This window comes from Pan troglodytes, chromosome 9, assembly GCF_028858775.2.
Source record: "Pan troglodytes isolate AG18354 chromosome 9, NHGRI_mPanTro3-v2.0_pri, whole genome shotgun sequence".
NCBI classification, from domain to species: Eukaryota; Metazoa; Chordata; class Mammalia; order Primates; family Hominidae; genus Pan; species Pan troglodytes.
The window spans coordinates 65940240-65959587 of record NC_072407.2 but is presented as its reverse complement, the minus strand read 5'-3'; the positions used below and the strand labels follow the sequence as shown (position 1 = coordinate 65959587).

At 44.9% G+C, this 19348-nt stretch overlaps 1 protein-coding gene and 1 pseudogene across 8 annotated transcripts in view; one reads left to right on the top strand and one right to left on the bottom strand.

Annotated features, from left to right (window-relative positions):
* Nucleotides 1-18086, top strand: part of ATL3 (atlastin GTPase 3) — a 46664-nt gene extending 28578 nt beyond the window's left edge. For 4 of the 8 annotated variants that reach the window (XM_016919817.3, XM_016919815.4, XM_054661117.2 and 1 more), the window contains 7 exons: nt 2963-3055; nt 3732-3870; nt 10876-11003; nt 11624-11680; nt 14113-14184; nt 15740-16171; nt 17803-18086. In XM_016919817.3, coding sequence (XP_016775306.1) covers nt 2963-3055; nt 3732-3870; nt 10876-11003; nt 11624-11680; nt 14113-14184; nt 15740-16171; nt 17803-17889 — 1008 coding nt within the window. In that variant the 3' untranslated portion in view covers nt 17890-18086. 8 annotated transcript variants of the gene reach the window in all.
* Nucleotides 14440-14988, bottom strand: LOC742276 (mitochondrial inner membrane protease subunit 1-like; annotated as a pseudogene).
* Nucleotides 18087-19348: the final 1262 nt, after the last annotated feature.

Genomic DNA, 19348 nt, shown 5'->3' with positions numbered 1-19348 from the left:
ATTTTTTTTTCTTTTTTATTGATCATTCTTGGGTGTTTCTCGCAGAGGGGGATTTGGCAGGGTCACAGGACAATAGTGGAGGGAAGGTCAGCAGATAAACAAGTGAACAAAGTTCTCTGGTTTTCCTAGGCAGAGGACCCTGCGGCCTTCCGCAGTGTTTGTGTCCCTGGGTACTTGAGATTAAGGAGTGGTGATGACTCTTAACGAACATGCTGCCTTCAAGCATCTGTTTAACAAAGCACATCTTGCACCGCCCTTAATCCATTCAACCCTGAGTGGATACAGCACATGTTTCAGAGAGCACAGGGTTGGGGGTAAGGTCACAGATCAACAGGATCCCAAGGCAGAAGAATTTTTCTTAGTACAGAACAAAATGAAAAGTCTCCCATGTCTACCTCTTTCTACACAGACACAGCAACCATCCGATTTCTCAATCTTTTCCCCACCTTTCCCCCCTTTCTATTCCACAAAACCGCCATTGTCTTCATGGCCCGTTCTCAATGAGCTGTTGAGTACACCTCCCAGATGGGGTGGTGGCCGGGCAGAGGAGCTCCTCACTTCCCAGTAGGGGCGGCCGGGCAGAAGCGCCCCTCACCTCCCGGACGGGGCGGCTGGCCGGGCGGGGGGCTGACCCCCCCCACCTCCCTCCCGGACGGGGCGGCTGGCTGGGCGGGGGGCTGACCCCCCACCTCCCTCCCGGACAGGGCGGCTGGCCGGGCAGAGGGGCTCCTCACTTCCCAGTAGGGGCGGCCGGGCAGAGGCGCCCCTCACTTCCCCGACGGGGCGGCTGGCCCGGCGGGGGGCTGACCCCCCCACCTCCCTCCCGGACGGGGCGGCTGGCCGGGCGGGGGGCTGACCCCCCCACCTCCCTCCCGGACGGGGCGGCTGGCCGGGCGGGGGGCTGACCCCCCCACCTCCCTCCCGGACGGGGCGGCTGGCCGGGCGGGGGGCTGACCCCCCCACCTCCCTCCCGGACGGGGCGGCTGGCCGGGCGGGGGGCTGACCCCCCCACCTCCCTCCCGGACGGGGCGGCTGGCCGGGCGGGGGGCTGACCCCCCCACCTCCCTCCCGGACGGGGCGGCTGGCCGGGCGGGGGGCTGACCCCCCACCTCCCTCCCGGACGGGGCGGCTGGCCGGGCGGGGGGCTGACCCCCCCACCTCCCTCCCGGACGGGGCGGCTGGCCGGGCGGGGGGCTGACCCCCCCACCTCCTTCCCGGACGGGGCGGCTGGCCGGGCAGAGGGGCTCCTCACTTCCCAGGAGGGGCGGCCGGGCAGAGGCGCCCCTCACCTCCCGGATGGGGCGGCTGGCCAGGCGGGGGGCTAACCCCCCCACCTCCCTCCCGGACGGGGCGGCTGGCCGGGCCGGGGGCTGACCCCCCCACCTCCCTCCCAGACAGAGCGGCTGGCCGGGCAGAGGGGCTCCTCACTTCCCAGTAGGGGTGGCCGGGCAGAGGCGCCCCCCCCACCTCCTGGACAGGGCGGCTGGCCGGGCAGGGGGCTGATCCCCCCACCTCCCTCCCGGACGGGGCGGCTGGCCAGGCGGGGGGCTGATCCCCCCACCTCCCTCCCGGATGGGGCGGCTGGCCGGGCGGGGGGCTGACCCCCCCACCTCCCTCCCGGATGGGGTGGCTGGCCGGGAGGGGGGCTGACCCCCCCACCTCCCTCCCGGACGGGGCGGCTGGCCAGGCAGAGGGGCTCCTCACTTCCCAGTAGGGGCGGCCGGGCAGAGGCACCCCTCGCCTCCCGGATGGGGCGGCTGGCCAGGCGGGGGGCTGACCCCCCCACCTCCCTCCCGGACGAGGCGGCTGGCCGGGCAGAGGGGCTCCTCACTTCCCGGTAGGGGCGGCCGGGCAGAGGTGCCCCTCACCTCCCGGACGGGGCGGCTGGCCGGGCGGGGGGCTGACCCCCCCACCTCCCTCCCAGACGAGGAGGGAGGACGCTCCTCACTTCTCAGACGGGGTGGCTGTCGGGCGGAGGGGCTCCTCACTTCTCAGACGGGGCGGTTGCCAGGCAGAGGGTCTCCTCACTTCTCAGACAGGGCGGCTGGGCAGAGACACTCCTCACATCCCGGACGGGGCGGCAGGGCAGAGGTGCTCCCCACATCTCAGACGATGGGCGGCCGGGCAGAGACGCTCCTCACTTCCCAGATGTGATGGCGGCCGGGAAGAGGCGCTCCTCACTTCCTAGATGGGATGGCGGCCGGGCAGAGACGCTCCTCACTTTCCAGACTGGGCAGCCAGGCAGAGGGGCTCCTCACATCCCAGACGATGGGCAGTCAGGCGGAGATGCTCCTCACTTCCCAGACGGGGTGGCTGCCAGGCAGAGGCTGCAATCTCGGCACTTAGGGAGGCCAAGGCAGGCGGCTGGGAGGTGGTTGTAGCGAGCCGAGATCACGCCACTGCACTCCAGCCTGGGCGCCATTGAGCACTGAGTTAACGAGACTCCGTCTGCAATCCCGGCACCTCGGGAGGCCGAGGCTGGCGGATCACTCGCGGTTAGGAGCTGGAGACCAGCCCAGCCGACACATCGAAACCCCGTCTCCACCAAAAAAATACGAAAACCAGTCAGGCGTGGCGGCGCACGCCTGCAATCGCAGGCACTCGGCAGGCTGAGGCAGGAGAATCGGGCAGGGAGGTTGCAGTGAGCTGAGATGGCAGCAGTACCGTCCAGCTTCGGCTCGGCATCAGAGGGAGACCGTGGAAAGAGGGGAGAGGGGAGAGGGGGGAGGGAGGAGGGGAGAGGGGAGAGGGAGCTCTATCTACCACACAGTCCTTCTCTGAATATCGGCCCAATCTCTTTAAAAAAAAAAAAAAAAAAAAAAAAAAAAAAAAAAGGTAAATCCTTCAGTACATATCTTTACCCCCTTTGTAGAAGCTGGCATTATGCAAAGACGTATTGCAGTTGTTCTCTTGAAAATGTGTTTATGCATGTTAAAATACGTTCCGCTCTTTTCTTAAATAGACACTGATGTTTTTGGTTAGAGATTGGAGTTTCCCTTATGAATATAGCTATGGACTCCAAGGAGGAATGGCATTTTTGGATAAGCGTTTACAGGTAAGTGGGACTATAATCTTCTGATGAATTATCTCAAAGTAGTGATAGCTTTCTCATTTGCTTTTGGCTATTGTGTTTAAAGCAGTTATTGAAAATGATATTGAATACATTAACTATATATGAATCTTAACACAAGCTAATATTTATTCTTGACAAGATTAAAGAACCTGTATATACAGTACACAGGAACTGTAGAAGAAAACTCTGGGCCAGTGCCCAAGCTTTGATTATAATTTCCATTTTACATTTTAAACCAAGTTCTATATGTGTCTTTAGAAATCATACTCAGAATTTTAGTTATGTTATTCTTATTCAAAATTTTTACTTATTTTGGGATAGATATAAACAGGCCTAACCTGTTCCCCCAAACCAAAACACAGGAATCCTTTGTCTGTCACTACTAATTGGTTAGATCCTCCTTCATCCCCACAAACCATCTCTTGTGTAATACTCATTTTAAATAAACTCTTACACACCTGTTTGCTAGCTATAGGAGTCAAGCCGTGGGTAATCAGATTTGTGTGTTTATTGCTTCTTAGGGTTCTGAGTTTTCTCATTTGGCCACTATGATCCATCAGAGTTGAGGAGTCTTCTTTCCTTTGTCCTTATACTAGTTGTCCCTAGTGAAGAAAACCAAATGACTTTTGGTTGGTAAATTGTTGGTCTTCATTGGCAGGTGAAGGAACATCAACATGAAGAAATTCAGAATGTTCGAAATCACATTCACTCATGTTTCTCCGATGTCACCTGCTTTCTCTTACCACATCCAGGACTCCAGGTGGCCACAAGCCCTGACTTTGATGGGAAATTAAAAGGTGTGTTCCAGGTGTTATTTTAAACCTGTGATTCGATCTTTGGAATTAAAAATAATGAATCACTTACAAATCAAGTGAATGCTTAAGAAAAATGGTGTGCTCTCTTAGAAAGAGTAGTATTTAAAGTCTAGTTCAGATTTTGCTCCTGACTTACTGAGACCATCAGAATTAGTTTACCTTGACTTCACCTGAAATGGTGGTGTTCATATCCATTAGTAGTCTTTCTAAGAGACTCATTATGGTTCTTGGTTTACAAGAGATACAAATGCTAAATAAAGGAAGACTAAACATTAGTCAGCTAATATTAAGTAAAATTAACTTCCTAAGGGAAGGCAGCATGATGCATGGCAGAGCTATTATTTTCATCTTATTTGTGATTATAGCAAAACCTGACGCTGGGTCATGTGCTAATATCAGGAAGTGCTAACTAAATGGTAGGTGAGAGGAATCGTAGTTGGGACTCTTGGGCTCCATTATCTTATCTTTGTTCCTTTTTCATTAAGGCCTTGAGTCATTAAATGGCTAGCCCTTAATTTATACATGTGTTAAACTGAGCACTTGTTAATAAGCTTATCCGAGTCTCTCAGATTCCTGGTAATGTTTGCAACACTATGCTAGGTACTTTGATATTTATGCTCCCAGTAATTCCAATGACTTTGATGTCATTTCCTTTATCTTATATGTGAGGAAAATGGCAAAAATAGTTAAGGAAAAGGAGGAAAGTTAAGTAACTTGCGCAAAGTGCTCAGCTAGTTAAGTAAGTGGTGAGGCGTAGATCTACATCCAAGTTCTTGTTGCTCCAAACCCATACTGGGCTAAAATAGGGGTTCTTCTGTTATATGGAGGAAATCATTTAGAGGATATGTACTGTTTAGTTACTACTAAAAGGTTTTGAAGTGGATGGTTTTCATAGCCTCATATTAAATATAAAATGCATCATTTCCAACCTATTTGATTTAGTTGATCCAAGAAAATGAATGTTCAACTCAAGATTTTCATTCTAGCTGGTCTTAATATTGCAAAGAAACTGAGTTAAAGAGACTTAACCTTTACCTTTTATTTGTCACTTCTCTGATACTTTTACGTGATTGACAGCTTTCCTGAGGAGGAGACTTCCCTGGCCTGTTTCATGGCAATTGAAAAATCTAAGATTATTGCTTAGGGAGAGAAATCCGCTTGGCAAGCAGTGGACCTAGAACCTTTTACCTGAAAAGCAGTTTCAAGGGAGTTTTCAGAGCTGAGTAGGGAGAGAAAGTTAAGTGTGTATGTGTATGTCTCTAGGTAATATATTGTTTAGGATTATAATGCTCCATTATTGGTTGTACTTTTCCCAACCTAAACTCAGATTTGTTCATCACTGATAGGGAATGTGTCCAGTGGAATTCTTAAATGGAGGTGTTAGGAGAGGGTGAATTAGAGTGACTCCTAGTGATTATCCAGTATAAGCACACACACATGGCATTCTTCCATAGTTTCAGTTTTAGTATTCCAACGCATTGCTTTAAAGTTCATTTTCATTTTTATCATTCAGGGAGTAGGCAGAGTTTTTTAAAGTTCAGTAACCCTGGCTTTTGAAATTTGTGTCACTTTTGGTTGTATTAATTTCCTGTGGCTGCCTTTAACCAATTACCACAAACTAGGTGGCTTAAGACAACGGAAATTTATTCCCCCACAAGTCAGGGAGCCAGAAGTCCAAAATGATGGTTGGTTCCGCCCGGAGACTCTGAAGGAGAACCTGTCCCACACTCTCTCCTAGCTTCTGGAAGTTGCCAGCAGTCCTTGGCATTCTTTGACTTGTACCTTTAATTGCCTCCAGGTTCTTTGTTGTCACATGACCGCCTTCTTTGTGTGTTCTGTCTTTTTCTTGTGAGCACACCAGTCTTTGGATTTAGGGCCCACCTTAATCCAGTATGACCTCCTTTCAGCTAATTACATTTGCAAGACTGTTTCCAAATAAGATTTTCTGAAGTTCCAGGTGGACATGCATTTTGTTGGGGAGGGGGATGCTGTTCAACTCACTATACATATATGTAGATTATGAATGGTTTAATCACTAAATATTAAGCGTGTCAAGTTTCATATATATATTACATTTATAAAATAGGGAACAAATTCTGTATGAGCAATCTTTAGTCTCATAATTATGTACTATTTGGTTTCCTCATCAAGATAGAGCTATATAAAATGCACTGGTAAGTCTTAAATCTTCCTTTCTTACATGAAAAGGCAAGTCCAAAAAGAAGAAATACAAATGGTCATTATATATTAATGAAAATATGTGCAGCATCACAATAATCAGGAAAGCACAAAAGCATTGGTAATAAATGATCATCTTTATGAATTGTAACGTGGCAGCATCAGAATTCAGAATGTTCACGTCCTTTGATCCACTATCCCACTTCTAGGAGTTTATCCTAAGGAACTATTTAAATAAGTGGATAAAAATATGTATACTGGCTGGGTGCAATGGCTCACGCCTGTAATTCCAGCACTTTGGGAGGCCACGGTGGACGAATCACCTGAGGTCAGGAGTTTGAGACCAGCCTGGCCAACATGGTGAAACCCTGTCTCTGCTAAAACAAAAATTAGCCAGGCGTGGTGGCAGGCGCCTGTAATCCCAGGTACTTGGGAGGCTGAGGCAGGAGAATCGCCTGAATCTGGGAGGCAGAGGTTGCAGTGAGCCGAGATTGCGCCATTGCACTCCATCCTGGGCGACAAGAGCAAAACCCTGTCTCAAAAAAAAAAAAAAAAAAAAAGATACTATGGTAGCATTATTATCATAGAGAATAACTGGAAACAACACAAATGTGTCTTTATGTGGAGTTGGTTAGATTATGGTACATCTCAGCCTCGGCAACATAGGGAGATCCCCCCCATCGCTTAAAAAAAAAAAAAAAATACTAGCTGGACATGGTGGCACACCCCTGTGGTCCCAGCTACTCAGAAGGCTGAGGTAGGAGGATTGCTTGAGCCCCAGACGTCAAGGCTACAGTGAGCTGTGATTGCACCACCGCACTCTAGCCTGGGTGACAGAGTGAGACCCTGTCTCAAAAAAACAAAAACAAAAACAAAAATTAAGGTACATCTGCAGAAAGGAATAAAATGCAGTCATTAAAAAGGATAAGGTAGAGGCCGGGCGCGGTAGCTCACGCTTGTAATCCCAGTTTGGGAGGCCGAGGCAGGCAGATCACCTGAGGTCGGGAGTTCCAGACCAGCCTGACCAACATGGAGAAACCCCATCGCTACTAAAAATACAAAATTAGCTGGGCGTGGTGACACATGCCTGTAATCCCAGCTACTTGGGCGACTGAGGCAGGAGAATCACTTGAACCCGGGAGGTGGAGGTTGCAGTGAGCTGAGATCGCGCCATTGTACTCCAGCCTGGGCAACAAGAGCGAAACTCTGTCCCAAAAAAAAAAAAGATAAGGTAGATAGTTGAATCTGTGTGTCTTTATATAGAAAGATGTTTGTGATATATTATTAAATGCAGAAAGATTGTGGAGTAGCATATGTGGTATGATCCTATTTATTTAAAAAAATAAGTACTTTAAAATTTGTATGCATTCATGTATGTATGTATGTATTTATTTATTTATTTTAGAGACAGGGTCTTGCTCTGTTGCCCAGGATGGAGTGCAGCGGCGTGATTGTAGCTCACTGTAGCCTCTAACTCCCAGTCTCAAGCAATCCTCCCACCTTAGCCTCCTCAGTAGCTGGGACTACAGGCATGCACCACTATGCCTGGCTAATCTTTTTATTTTTTGTAGAGACAGGGTCTCCCTATGTTGCCCAGGCTGGTCTTGAACTCCTGACCTCAAGTGATCCTCCCACCTTCCACTTCAGCTTCTCAAAGTGTTGGGATTACTGGCGTGAGCCACCACACCCAGCCAGTACTTTCTTAAGTGGAAAGATTTGAAAAACAAAAATTTGCTTTTTTGCCTAACTTTAAAAATGTGTTAAAAGCCTGCCCTCTGTGTTTATTTAAGGAACTACAATTATTATGAGGATTGTTCATGAAGAATTCTTACTAGCTCTGCCAAGGTTTATGTACATTTTAGATTTGGAGATGGATATTTTTTAATTTTAGGGAACCACTTAACCAAGATTTTGAAGGGTTTTGAGTGAAGAGTAAATCAGATGCTAAATTGCAAATAGCGGGTGATTTGTATTTGGCAAGTGCTAGCTTGAGAACCACACACACTTTATTGTAGGAGACCTGTTAGTAGAACTAATGTAGTTTTCAGAATTTAAAAAAAAGGGTAGGCATTATATTTTCTCAAGTATATACTTGTGCAGTTCCATGGTTGAGATTCTGCAGTCCTGTTCCATGTAACTTGGAAAAGACATTAGCCTGAGGTTGTTAGGGCTAATCCATAAAAGGAACTTAAAAGGTAATTTTTGTAGAACATTTAAATTTCATAAGAACTACATTCTGAAACTATTTCTGCAAATGTTCCCCCAGATACTTTGGGAAATATTTTAGTGGTTTTATTTTATTTTTAAAGATCAACCACTTATTTAGAGGTAGATGCCTGCCAAACATGATCTTAGTTTTGGTATAACTGATGGCTGAGCTGCTGTTTCTTGAAGTAATTAGCTAGAATAGCTGCTGAGTTTTTTTTTTGTTTTGTTTTGTTTTTTGAGACAAAGTCTTGTCTGCACTCTGTTGCCCAGGCTGGAGTGCAGTGGTGCGATCTCAGCTCACTGCCACCTCCGCCTCCCGGGCTCAAGCGATTCTTGTGCCACATCCTCCTGAGTAGCTGGGATTACAGGAGTGCACTACCATGCCTGGGTAATTTTTGTGTTTTTAGTAGAAACAGGGTTTCACCATGTTGGCCAGGCTGGTCTTGAACTCCTGGCCTCAAGCAATCTGCCCACCTTGGCCTCCCAAGGTGCTGGGATTACAGGTGCGGGCCACCACGCTAGGCCTAGAATAGCTGCTTTTTGAGAATACTTTTCATCAGATGCAAGATGACTGTGTTGTCGCATAAAGAAAATTGTTATCTTCCTACTTAGGAGACCTAATACAGTAACTACTGAGTTGTTTAGTTGGAAATTAACACAGGAGGCTTTGTAGGGCACAGTCTTCTTTGACACCACTAAAGATTGAGTTTGTTTCTCTTATGAGATAGTTTTTGTCTATTCTAATTTTAAAACTATTATTTTGGTGTAGCCTTCATAGAAACATGAGTAGCATATAGGGTCTGTACAGCTTGTTAAAGTGACAAGTGTAGCATCTGGATCCTGCTGCTACTTGTGTGAGGTATTTTTGAAACACTCCATCTTTCAGTGTGATGGAAATTGAAACCATACAAAAAGGTTTTTTGGATATATAATACATTCACATGTTTAAAATTTTGAAAAGGATTAAAAAGTACTCAGTGAAAAGTCTCTCTTCCATTTTTGTAGTCTTTCAGAGTTTCTTTAGTATATGAAAGCAAATGTGAATGTGTACAGAATGGCCTGTTATGTATACTTTTATACTTTTTCACTGCAAGGTTATAAAGTATTTTTCCCATGCTTTCTTGAAATTTTAGTTTCATTTTTCATATTATAGTCTGGTTGGTGGAGTATTAAAGAGTTCTTATTTGATGTGGGCTCCTACCTGCTTTTTTTTTCAGTGTATAGCTGGGAACCCAAGAAGATGTTAGAAGATTATGTAAATCAGCTTTTCTGTATTTTAATTCTCCTGTGTCTTCATAGTTGGACCAGCTAATAATTCTTACTTTGAGGAAAGAGCTCTATTTAATGGCTGTACTGATCCCTCTGTGGGAACCTTGTAGAAGCTGCAGAGAATCTGTCACCTTTCTTGAGTTAGTGGTCTTTTCATTTTGGGGTGGTTCCGAGGGTCTCTGAGGAGATAATAGAAAATAAATATAATGAGGCACAGGTACTTCTACTTCTTTTAACATTAAAAAAATTGACAAGAATAAATCAATGACCAGTGATTTCTAATTGATTTAAAGGAGTAGTGCGAGGGCATGGCAAAGGCCTGAGACAACTTGAGAGGTTGAAAATTGACTTGTTGAAGACCCTGTTAATGAAATTCTTTTTTTTTTTCTGAGATGGAGTCTCACTCTGTTGCCCAGGCTGGAGTGCAGTGGTGCGATCTCGGCTCACTGCAACCTCTGCCTTCCGGGTTCAAGCTATTCTCTGCTTCAGCCTCCCGAGTAGCTGGGATTACAGGTGCCCGCCACCACCCCGGCTAATTTTTGTATGTTTAGTAGAGACGGGGTTTCACCATCTTGGCCAGACTGGTCTTGAACTCCTGACCTCGTGATCCACCCGCCTTGACCTCCCAAAGTGCTGGGATTACAGGCGTGAGCCACCACACGTGGCCATCAAATTCTTTAAAAACTGAAAGTTCTTGAAAGGCTAGGGAGTAGACCAGATATCCCAGAATGAAAACCAAGGTAAAGATATTCTGCATATATAGTATTCTATTTTGAACTAGAGAAGACTTTCTACTACAGTGGGGGAGGAGAAAAATGAAGGTACATTGGGACAGAGATCTGTCAGCAACTTGGTCATAGCCAGAAAGTGTCAAAACATAGTCTCAGACCCCTTCTTCTCTCCCACTTTTTTTTTTTTTTTTTTCTTGAGATGGAGTTTCACTCTTGTTTCCCAGCCTGGAGTGCAATGGTGCAATCTTGGCTCACTGCAACCTCCTCCTCCTGGGTTCAAGAGATTCTCCTGCCTCAGCCTCCTGAGTAGCTAGGATTACAGGCACCTGCCACCACGCCTGGCTAGTTTTTCTATTTTTAGTAGAGACGGGGTTTCACCATGTTGGTCAGGCTGGTCTCGAACTCCTGACCTTAGGCAATCCACCTGCCTCGGCCTCCCAAAGTGCTAGGATTATAGGCGTGAGCCACCGTGCCCGGCTTCTCTCTCACTTTTAACAACCAATGTTAAAAGCACTAGACTGGGAAGACTGCATTGTGTGTTCACCTTGGTTGAATAAGGCTGTTTGGCTTATTTTTCCCTTCTTTGTCGTCCTGTGAACAGATATTGCTGGTGAATTCAAAGAGCAGTTACAGGCACTGATACCGTATGTATTAAACCCATCTAAGTTAATGGAAAAGGAGATCAATGGCTCAAAGGTCACCTGTCGGGGACTACTGGAGTATTTTAAGGTAAATATGGGTTTTAGTTATTAAAATGTTTGATTTTTGGTAAAGCTGATCTCACTCGTAAATCAACTTGAATTTAAATATTTTGAAACTTAAACGAAAATTTTCTGGGGGAGATGTTGAGAGGCATTTTCAGAGACCTTGGTGTCCTTCCAGGAGTGGGCCATTGGGTGGCAGTATCGGTCTAAGAACCAAATGGATGTTCTTTGCACTCTCTTAGAGGAGCAATTAGCTGTGACTAAAGGAAGATTGTTCCTCAAGGAAGATGGTGTGGACAGGAGGTGGTTAGGAAGTTGCTGTGAGTAGGAGGAGACGGCACCTAGATGTGACACGACTACCTCAAGGCGGATGGTCACTCTGCCCACAGGTAGTGGTGAGGCCAGCGTGCATGGGGAGCTGGATGGGAATCCTAGCCTCTGTAGGCTTGTGCTGCTTGAGAACATTTTTAGTTAACTAAAAATGCTAACATGCACTCAAAGGTGTGTGGTGTGTTTTTGCTAATTCCTGGTTGTTGACCTAAGTCTTTAGGAAAATGCAGTTGTATGGTCACTTTCTAAAAATTAAATATGAGTAAGATATGACTGAATAACATTTTATAGCAGTTTTTATGTTTATATTTTAAGGCATATATTAAAATTTATCAAGGAGAAGATCTGCCTCACCCCAAGTCCATGCTTCAGGTAAACAATGATTTGACATCCTAAACGCTACCCTTAAATTACTTGAGTTGACCTGTATACAATAAGCAGAGTTCTTTAGGAAGAGAATGCACTTTTTCTCCTTTTTCATCATGCTGAGGTCTGTTAATTTTTTTTTTAGCACATTTTGCAGTAGTGTGGCGACCTTTTCTAGTTCACTTGTTTGTATTCATGGGGGTACAGTTAAAACGAAATGGCCTCTCCTCACTGGGCCTAGTCTTTTCACCAAACACACTTTGGGAAGCACAGTTTATTATACGTGGTTGCAACATAACCACCATGTTAGACAAGCAAGTTCTTGTCATCTGTTGTTTATTTTTTTAATTTTTATATAATTTATAATTTATTATTTTTTTGAGACAGAGTCTCACTCTTGCCAAGGCTGGAGTGCAGTGGCACAATCTTGGCTCACCGCAACCTCCACCTCCTGGGTTCAAATGATTCTTATACCTCAGCCTCCCGAGTAGCTGGGATTATAGGCATGTACCAGCATGCCTGGCTAATTTTTGTATTTTTTAATAGAGATCGGTTTAGCCATGTTGCCCAGGCTGGTCTCCAACTCCTGGACTCCAGCAATCCGACCGTCTTGGCCTCCCAAAGTGCTGGGATTATAGGGTTGAGCCACCATGCCTGGCTATAATTTTTTTAATTTAAAAAAAAAAAAATAGGGATGTGGTCTTGCTGTGTTGCCCAGGCTGGTCTCAAACTTGGCTCAAGCGATGTGCCTGCCTCAGCTTCCCGAAGTGCTAAGATTACAGGTGTAAGCCACTGTGCCTGACCTGTTATTTACTTTAGTGGAACATGTCCTGACACACCTGTTTACTATTCACTAATCAGGTTTTTAATTTGCAACTAGAATGTCATTTGGTTAAAACATAATTTTTGACTTTCATATGTTGAACATAAGGGGATTTATTGCCAAGTGTTGATTTATTTTGTAGCAGAAAATTTTCATAAAGGGAGCTAGAGCCTGGGATTGACATTGCAAATATTTTTTTCCTTTTTTTTTTTTGAGGTGGAATCTTGCTCTGTTGCCTAGGCTGGAGTGCAGTGGCACAATCTCGGCTCACTGCAAGCTCCACCTCCTGGGTTCACGCCATTCTCCTGCCTCAGCCTCCCGAGTAGCTGGGACTGCAGGCACCTGCCACCACGCCCGGCTAATTTCTTTGTATTTTTAGTAGAGACAGGGTTTCACCGTGTTAGCCAGGATGATCTCGATCTCCTGACCTCATGATCTGCCCACCTCAGCCTCCCAAAGTGCTGGGATTACAGGCGTGAGTCACTGCACCCAGCCCCCTTTTTTTTCTTCTTCTTCTTCTTTTTTTTTTTTTAAAATAGAAACAGGATCTAGCTGTGTTGAGCAGGCTGGTGTTGAATTCTTGGGCTCAAGTGATCCTCCCACCTCAGCCTCTCAAAGTGCTGGGATTACAGGCATAAGCCACCACACCCGGCTTTTTCCTTTTTTTTTTTTTTTTTTGAGACAGAGTCTTGCTCTATTGCTCAGGCTGGAGTGCAGTGGCGTGATCTCGGCTCACTGCAACCTCTACCTCCTGGGTTCAAGTAGTTCTCCTGCCTCAGCCTCCTGAGTAGCTGGGACTACAGGCGCACATCACCACGCCTGGCTAATTTTTTTGTGTTTTTGGTAGAGACGGGGTTTCAACATGTTGGCCAGGCTGGTCTTGAACTCCTGACCTTATGATCCGCCAGCCTCGGCCTCCCAAAGTGCCAAAGTGCTGGGATTACAGGCGTGAGCCACCACGCCCACCCTTTCCTTCTTCTTTTTTTTTTTTTTTGACTCACACCTATTTCTTAAAGTTGGAGCAATGGAGCCAGGTGTGGTGGCTTACTCCTGTAATCCCAGCACTTTGGGAGGCTGAGGTGGGCAGATCACTTGAGCCTGGGAGTTCAACATCAGCTTGGGCAATATAGGGAGACTCTAGCTCTGCAAAACAAAAACTTAAAAAGTTAGCCAAGCGTGGTGGCACGCACTGGCAGGAGGATGGCTTGCATTCAGGAGGCGAAGGTTGTAGTGTGCTGAGATTACCACTGAACTCCAGCCTGGGTGACAGAGTGAGGCTCTGTCTTAAAAAAAAAGAAAAATTTAAACAATTAAAAAATAAATTGATGCAATGGAAATAATATTTTCCTTGAATTTTGGAGATTTAATTTTTGCTAAAGATTCTTATGTATAAGAATACATATTTCTGTGTATATGAACTTCTACCTTTTTTTTGGTAGAAAATTTGGCAGAAAAAGTGTATTCTATTTCATCAGTTGAACTATATGGAAATCTAGAAAAATAGAAGGTTAATAAAAAAGGAAGAATGGAGAATAGAGAAGATTTTTGTTAGGCTATTTGTGGAGGAATGTTAAAAGAGGAAGGATTTACAGTTCACGTTTTTCTCTCTTAAAAGGCCACTGCTGAAGCCAACAACTTAGCAGCTGCAGCCTCTGCCAAGGACATTTATTATAACAACATGGAAGAGGTACGTGGGACATACGCCTTATTCTGAAATATCTATAACCTGGGCATTGTTGCTGACTTCAAAAGCCCAACTTGATCCTACTTAATGTATCTTTAAGTGATGAGGCAATAAACTTATATTCAGGTTGTCCTGGTAACGGGGGCCTTCTAATTATTACCATTTCTTTGTTTGTTTGTTTGTTCTTGTTTTGTTTTGTTTTGTTTTGAATAGCAAATAGTTTATTGGTAAGTACATAGTTTCAATGGGAGTAATAAATTCACATGAGCAGGAGACAATAATCAAGTCAAAAGAATAAATGCTTACTAATCATCAGAAAATCTGTGGCCATTAAGGCTGGCACATAAAAATCCAAAATCACTCAGAGGCCGAATCTTAAAAGAAGATTCGTCCTCTTATTAGTTCATATGGAATAGGTCCATAGTAACTGGAATCTGTAGAATTCTGTAGATTTATCACCTTCTAACCAAACGTGACCCACTGGGACATAACTGTAGCTTTTAAAGAAATCTGATGGACTAGTGGTGAGGATTTTGTCTCCTTCCAAACCAGTTACTCTTTTACAAAGATTTGATGTTGGATCACTTGGGCTTTTTGCAATCACAATGTCACCTCTTTGGATACTATAAAAATGTCGACTAAGATTTTCTGCAAAGACAGTATCTGAATTTTGAATTGTAGGCTCCATTGATGGTCCAGAACACATGACAACACCACCAACGTATTCAAAAGCACAGTGAGCTATACAGCCATACTGAATAGCATAGCCAACAAGTCAGAAGGTTTCCCCAGAGCACCACGAAGCATAGTTCTATGTAGACTCTGCCACCATTGGTCATAGATCTGTTCTATAATTCATTTAATTTTTAGGGAAGTCGCAGGGCTTCCAGAAAAAAAAAAATGAAAGCATGTCTCAAAGCATATGTGGGTGATCCATGATTTCAGGAATCCTCAGGTCCCAAAGAACCCTGAGGACCCTCAACCAGGACACAGGTGGGCCTTTCTCACCTGGGCCCCGCAGAAGTCGACCGTTTGCTTTTGTTTTTTAGAGACGGAGTCTCACTCTGTCGCCCAGGCTGGAGTGCAGTGGTGCGATCTCGGCTCACTGCAACCTCCGCCTCCCGGGTTCAAGCGGTTCTCCTGCCTCAGCCTTCTAAGTAGCTGGGATTACAGGTGCCTGCCATCACGCCCGGCTAATTTTTTTTGTGTTAGTAGAGACGGAGTTTCACCATGTTTACCAGGCTGATTTCAAACTCCTGACCTCAAGTGATCTGCCCGCCCTGGCCTCCGAAAGTGCTGGGATTACAGGCGTGAGCCACCGCGCCCGTCCCAGTGTCACTGCTCTTTCGAATTGATATTATCATCCTGGTTTTTTAAGTGTGCTTTTCAGAGGAAGTGAAACTAGACTTTATTGGTCTCAGTCATCTTTTAAAAGTTAACTTATTAATACATTGTTAACATCTTAAAACATTCTAATCCTTTCATTATCTTTTCATGTTTTATTTGGCACTTGTTTTTGAAGAGATCTTTTAACATATTGTTTCTTTGTTCTTTTTAGGTTTGTGGGGGAGAGAAACCTTATTTGTCTCCAGACATTCTAGAGGAGAAGCACTGTGAATTCAAACAACTTGCTCTGGACCATTTTAAGAAGACCAAGAAGATGGGTGGGAAGGATTTCAGCTTTCGTTACCAGCAGGAGCTGGAGGAGGAAATCAAGGAATTATATGAGAACTTCTGCAAGCACAATGGTAGCAAGAACGTCTTCAGCACCTTCCGAACCCCTGCAGTGCTGTTCACGGGCATTGTAGCTTTGTACATAGCCTCAGGCCTCACTGGCTTCATAGGTCTTGAGGTTGTAGCCCAGTTGTTCAACTGTATGGTTGGACTACTGTTAATAGCACTCCTCACCTGGGGCTACATCAGGTATTCTGGTCAATATCGTGAGCTGGGCGGAGCTATTGATTTTGGTGCCGCATATGTGTTGGAGCAGGTAAGTGGTGCTGCTGAAGAGCCTGAGGGTTGATAATGGGCAGATATTTGTGCTTCTGTTGTAAAATATCTCAGTTTGGAAGAATTTCATAGTGAAGACATGAGACAGTGGCCACTCTGTTGGCTGTTGTTTTCTGATAGACTGTATGTTTTATTATCCTTTAGGATATTAATATTTATTCTTAATATTTTGTTTCCATGCCTAAAAAGGCCCCCGCCCCGCTTTTTTTTTTTTTTTTGAGACAAAGTCTCACTGTGCTCTCTTGCCCAGGCTGGAGTCCAGTGGCATGATCTCGGCTCACTGCAACCTCCGCCTCCCAGGTTCAAGTGATTCTCTTGCATCAGCCTCCCAAGTAGCTGAGACTACAGGTGTGTGCCACCATGGCCCGCTAGTTTTTGTATTTTTAATAGAGACAGGGTTTCACCATGTTGACCAGGCTGGTCTTGAACTCCTGACCTCATGGTCCGCCTGCCTCGGCCTCCCAAAGTGCTGGGATTACAGGTGTGAGCCAACACGCCCAGCCCAAAAATAGCCCTTTAATGCAAAAACATTCCAACTTAGACATACTGATTGTGTTCCCCTTTGGCAACTTTTTTTTTTTTTTTTTTTTTTTGAGACAGAGTTTTACGCTTTTGCCCAGGCTGGAGTGAAGTGCTGTGATCTTGGCTCACTGCAACCTCTGCCCACTGGGTTCAAGTGATTCTCTTGCCTCAGCCTCCCAAGAGTAGCTGGGATTATAGGTGCCTGACACCATGCCCAGTTAATTTCTGTATTTTTTTTTTTTTTAGTAGAGACAGTGTTTTGCCATGTTAGCTAGGCTGGTCTTGAACTCCTGACCTCAGGTGATCCACCCACCTCGGCCTCCCAAAGTGCTAGGATTATAGGCATGAGCTATTGCGCCTGGTCGGCAACTTCTAATTACATGCTCTTCAGACATAATTTTTATGTGATTCTCACTTCTCACCCCCTCTAGATTAATTTACTTCATTGAAAAGCAAGAACTTTGAAAAAATTATGAACTTAACGAAAAATGTTCGGTTTTGAGTCCTACTGGATTAGGAAAGGGATGGTATCTTTTTTATTTAAAAATCTTCCAAAAGCCAATGGCTTGGTTATTTATTTATTGGGTTGCTTATTTATTTATTTATAAATTTTTTTTTGGAGATGAGGTCTTGCTTTGTCACCCAGGCTGGTATCTTAGCTCATTGTAACTTAAAACTCCTGGGCTCAAGTGATCCTCCCACCTCAGCCTCCCAAGAAGCCGGTGTTACAGGCGAGTGCCACCACACCTGACTAACCCAGTAGCTCTTGGACATTGACATGGTCACAAGTTTTGTAGATCTTTGAGATGATACATTTGTTTTTCTGAGTAACATGAACAGGTGAGTTGGGTTAGCAGCTTGTGAAGCCACAGGAGCTGCCTATCCTACCCTAGCCACAGAGCAGATGTTCCCCTGGCTCTCTTGGGAGTTAGCTGCTGCCACAGCCTCTCTGTATCCCTGCATTTTCATTCAACTGCTTTCTGTAACATGCCGATGATGGAGACAGGTTTTTGAAAGTTTAAGGACTTACTTTCTTGTTGCTGTGTTGTATTTTATTAACTTATATGTTGAATAAATGGACTTTTGCAGGCTTCTTCTCATATCGGTAATTCCACTCAGGCCACTGTGAGGGATGCAGTTGTTGGAAGACCATCCATGGATAAAAAAGCTCAATAGCATCTTAACGTGAAGATCAAACAAGAACACAACAAGCCCCTACTGATTTCTGGGTTTCTGCCACGGCCACAGGTTCATATCCAGAGGAATGGCAGATCTGAGACGATCCAGGAAGAGCTAAAACATGGCCCTGTAATAAATGAGCAGACCTCTCCTGTGGTTTCAAATTATTAAACACACTTCCATTTCTCTTGGAAGCATTTCTTTTCCTTGCTGTTATAGATGCAAGCCTGTGTCTATTTTCATATTACTCTGCTTTGTGCACTTTATGGAGGAGGAAGCTAGAGGAAAAATGGAAATGCAGCTTTTAAGTTCTTTATGTGCCACTTAGTGCCTTTTAAGATTGATTCCATGGTTTTGCACACACGATGGGGAGGGGATGGAGGATAACCTCATGAAAGGTGCCATTTTCGGGTGAAACTTGACATTTCTTTTATACTTTACTCTTTTGAGAAGGATTCTTTTTTTTTTTTTTGAGTTGGAGTCTCGCTCTGTCACCAGGCTTGAGTGCAGTGATGCGATCTTGGCTCACTGCAACCTCTGCCTGCCGGGTTCAAGCAGTTCTCCTGCCTCAGCCTCCCGAGTAGCTGGGACTACAAGTGTACGCCACCATACCCAGCTAATTTTTTTGTATTTTTAGTAGAGATGGGGTTTCACCATGTTGGCCAGGATGGTCTTGGTCTCTTGACCTTGTGATCCGCCTGCCCGCCTTGGCCTCCCAAAGTGCTGGGATTACAGGTGTGAGCCGCCGTGCCCGGCCAAGGATTCCTTTTTTAAAAGTTTACAGAACTTGGAAAAACTTCAGAACTAAAGACTAACTGAAAATGATGTCATTACACTCAAAAAAAATTTACAATAGGGAATCCTGTTGCCACATAGTGTGGAAAAATCATGTCATATTTAAATATACCATACTCTGAAATGTGAGGTTTTTACCCAGTAGGCTGACAGTTTTGTTGCAACTTGCTCTATTTTTTTTTTTTTTCATCCCTATAGCTTCTTTCTAGAAAAAGAGGCAAACGTGCCTTGAAAAGCCAGAGTGGCTCATAATAAAAGGAATGCGCTAGATACTTCAAGAAAAAAGCTAAGTTTAAATGAACCATGTGACCTCTGATAAGTCACTTGAACTTGTGCCTTGGTCAGGTTCACTGTAGGTTTACATATGTATGTATGTTTTACACAACTCTTGTAATTGTCATTTGAGGGGTTTTGTTTTTGAGAGTTCTGCATAAGAACAGAACTTTATTAAGGATTAGAGGGAAGATACAAATATTACTGCGTTTAATTGATGTCTAATTTCATGTGGCTTAGCAGCAATTAATAACCTGATTTAAGGTCTTTATTCAGAATGTTAATTTGCATTCTCTGCCATGTCTAATGTTCTTAATAATGAAGCTAAAATTAACCCATTTTATTTAGTGAATTATCTATTTAATTTTACTTTGGCTAGTCTGGTAGC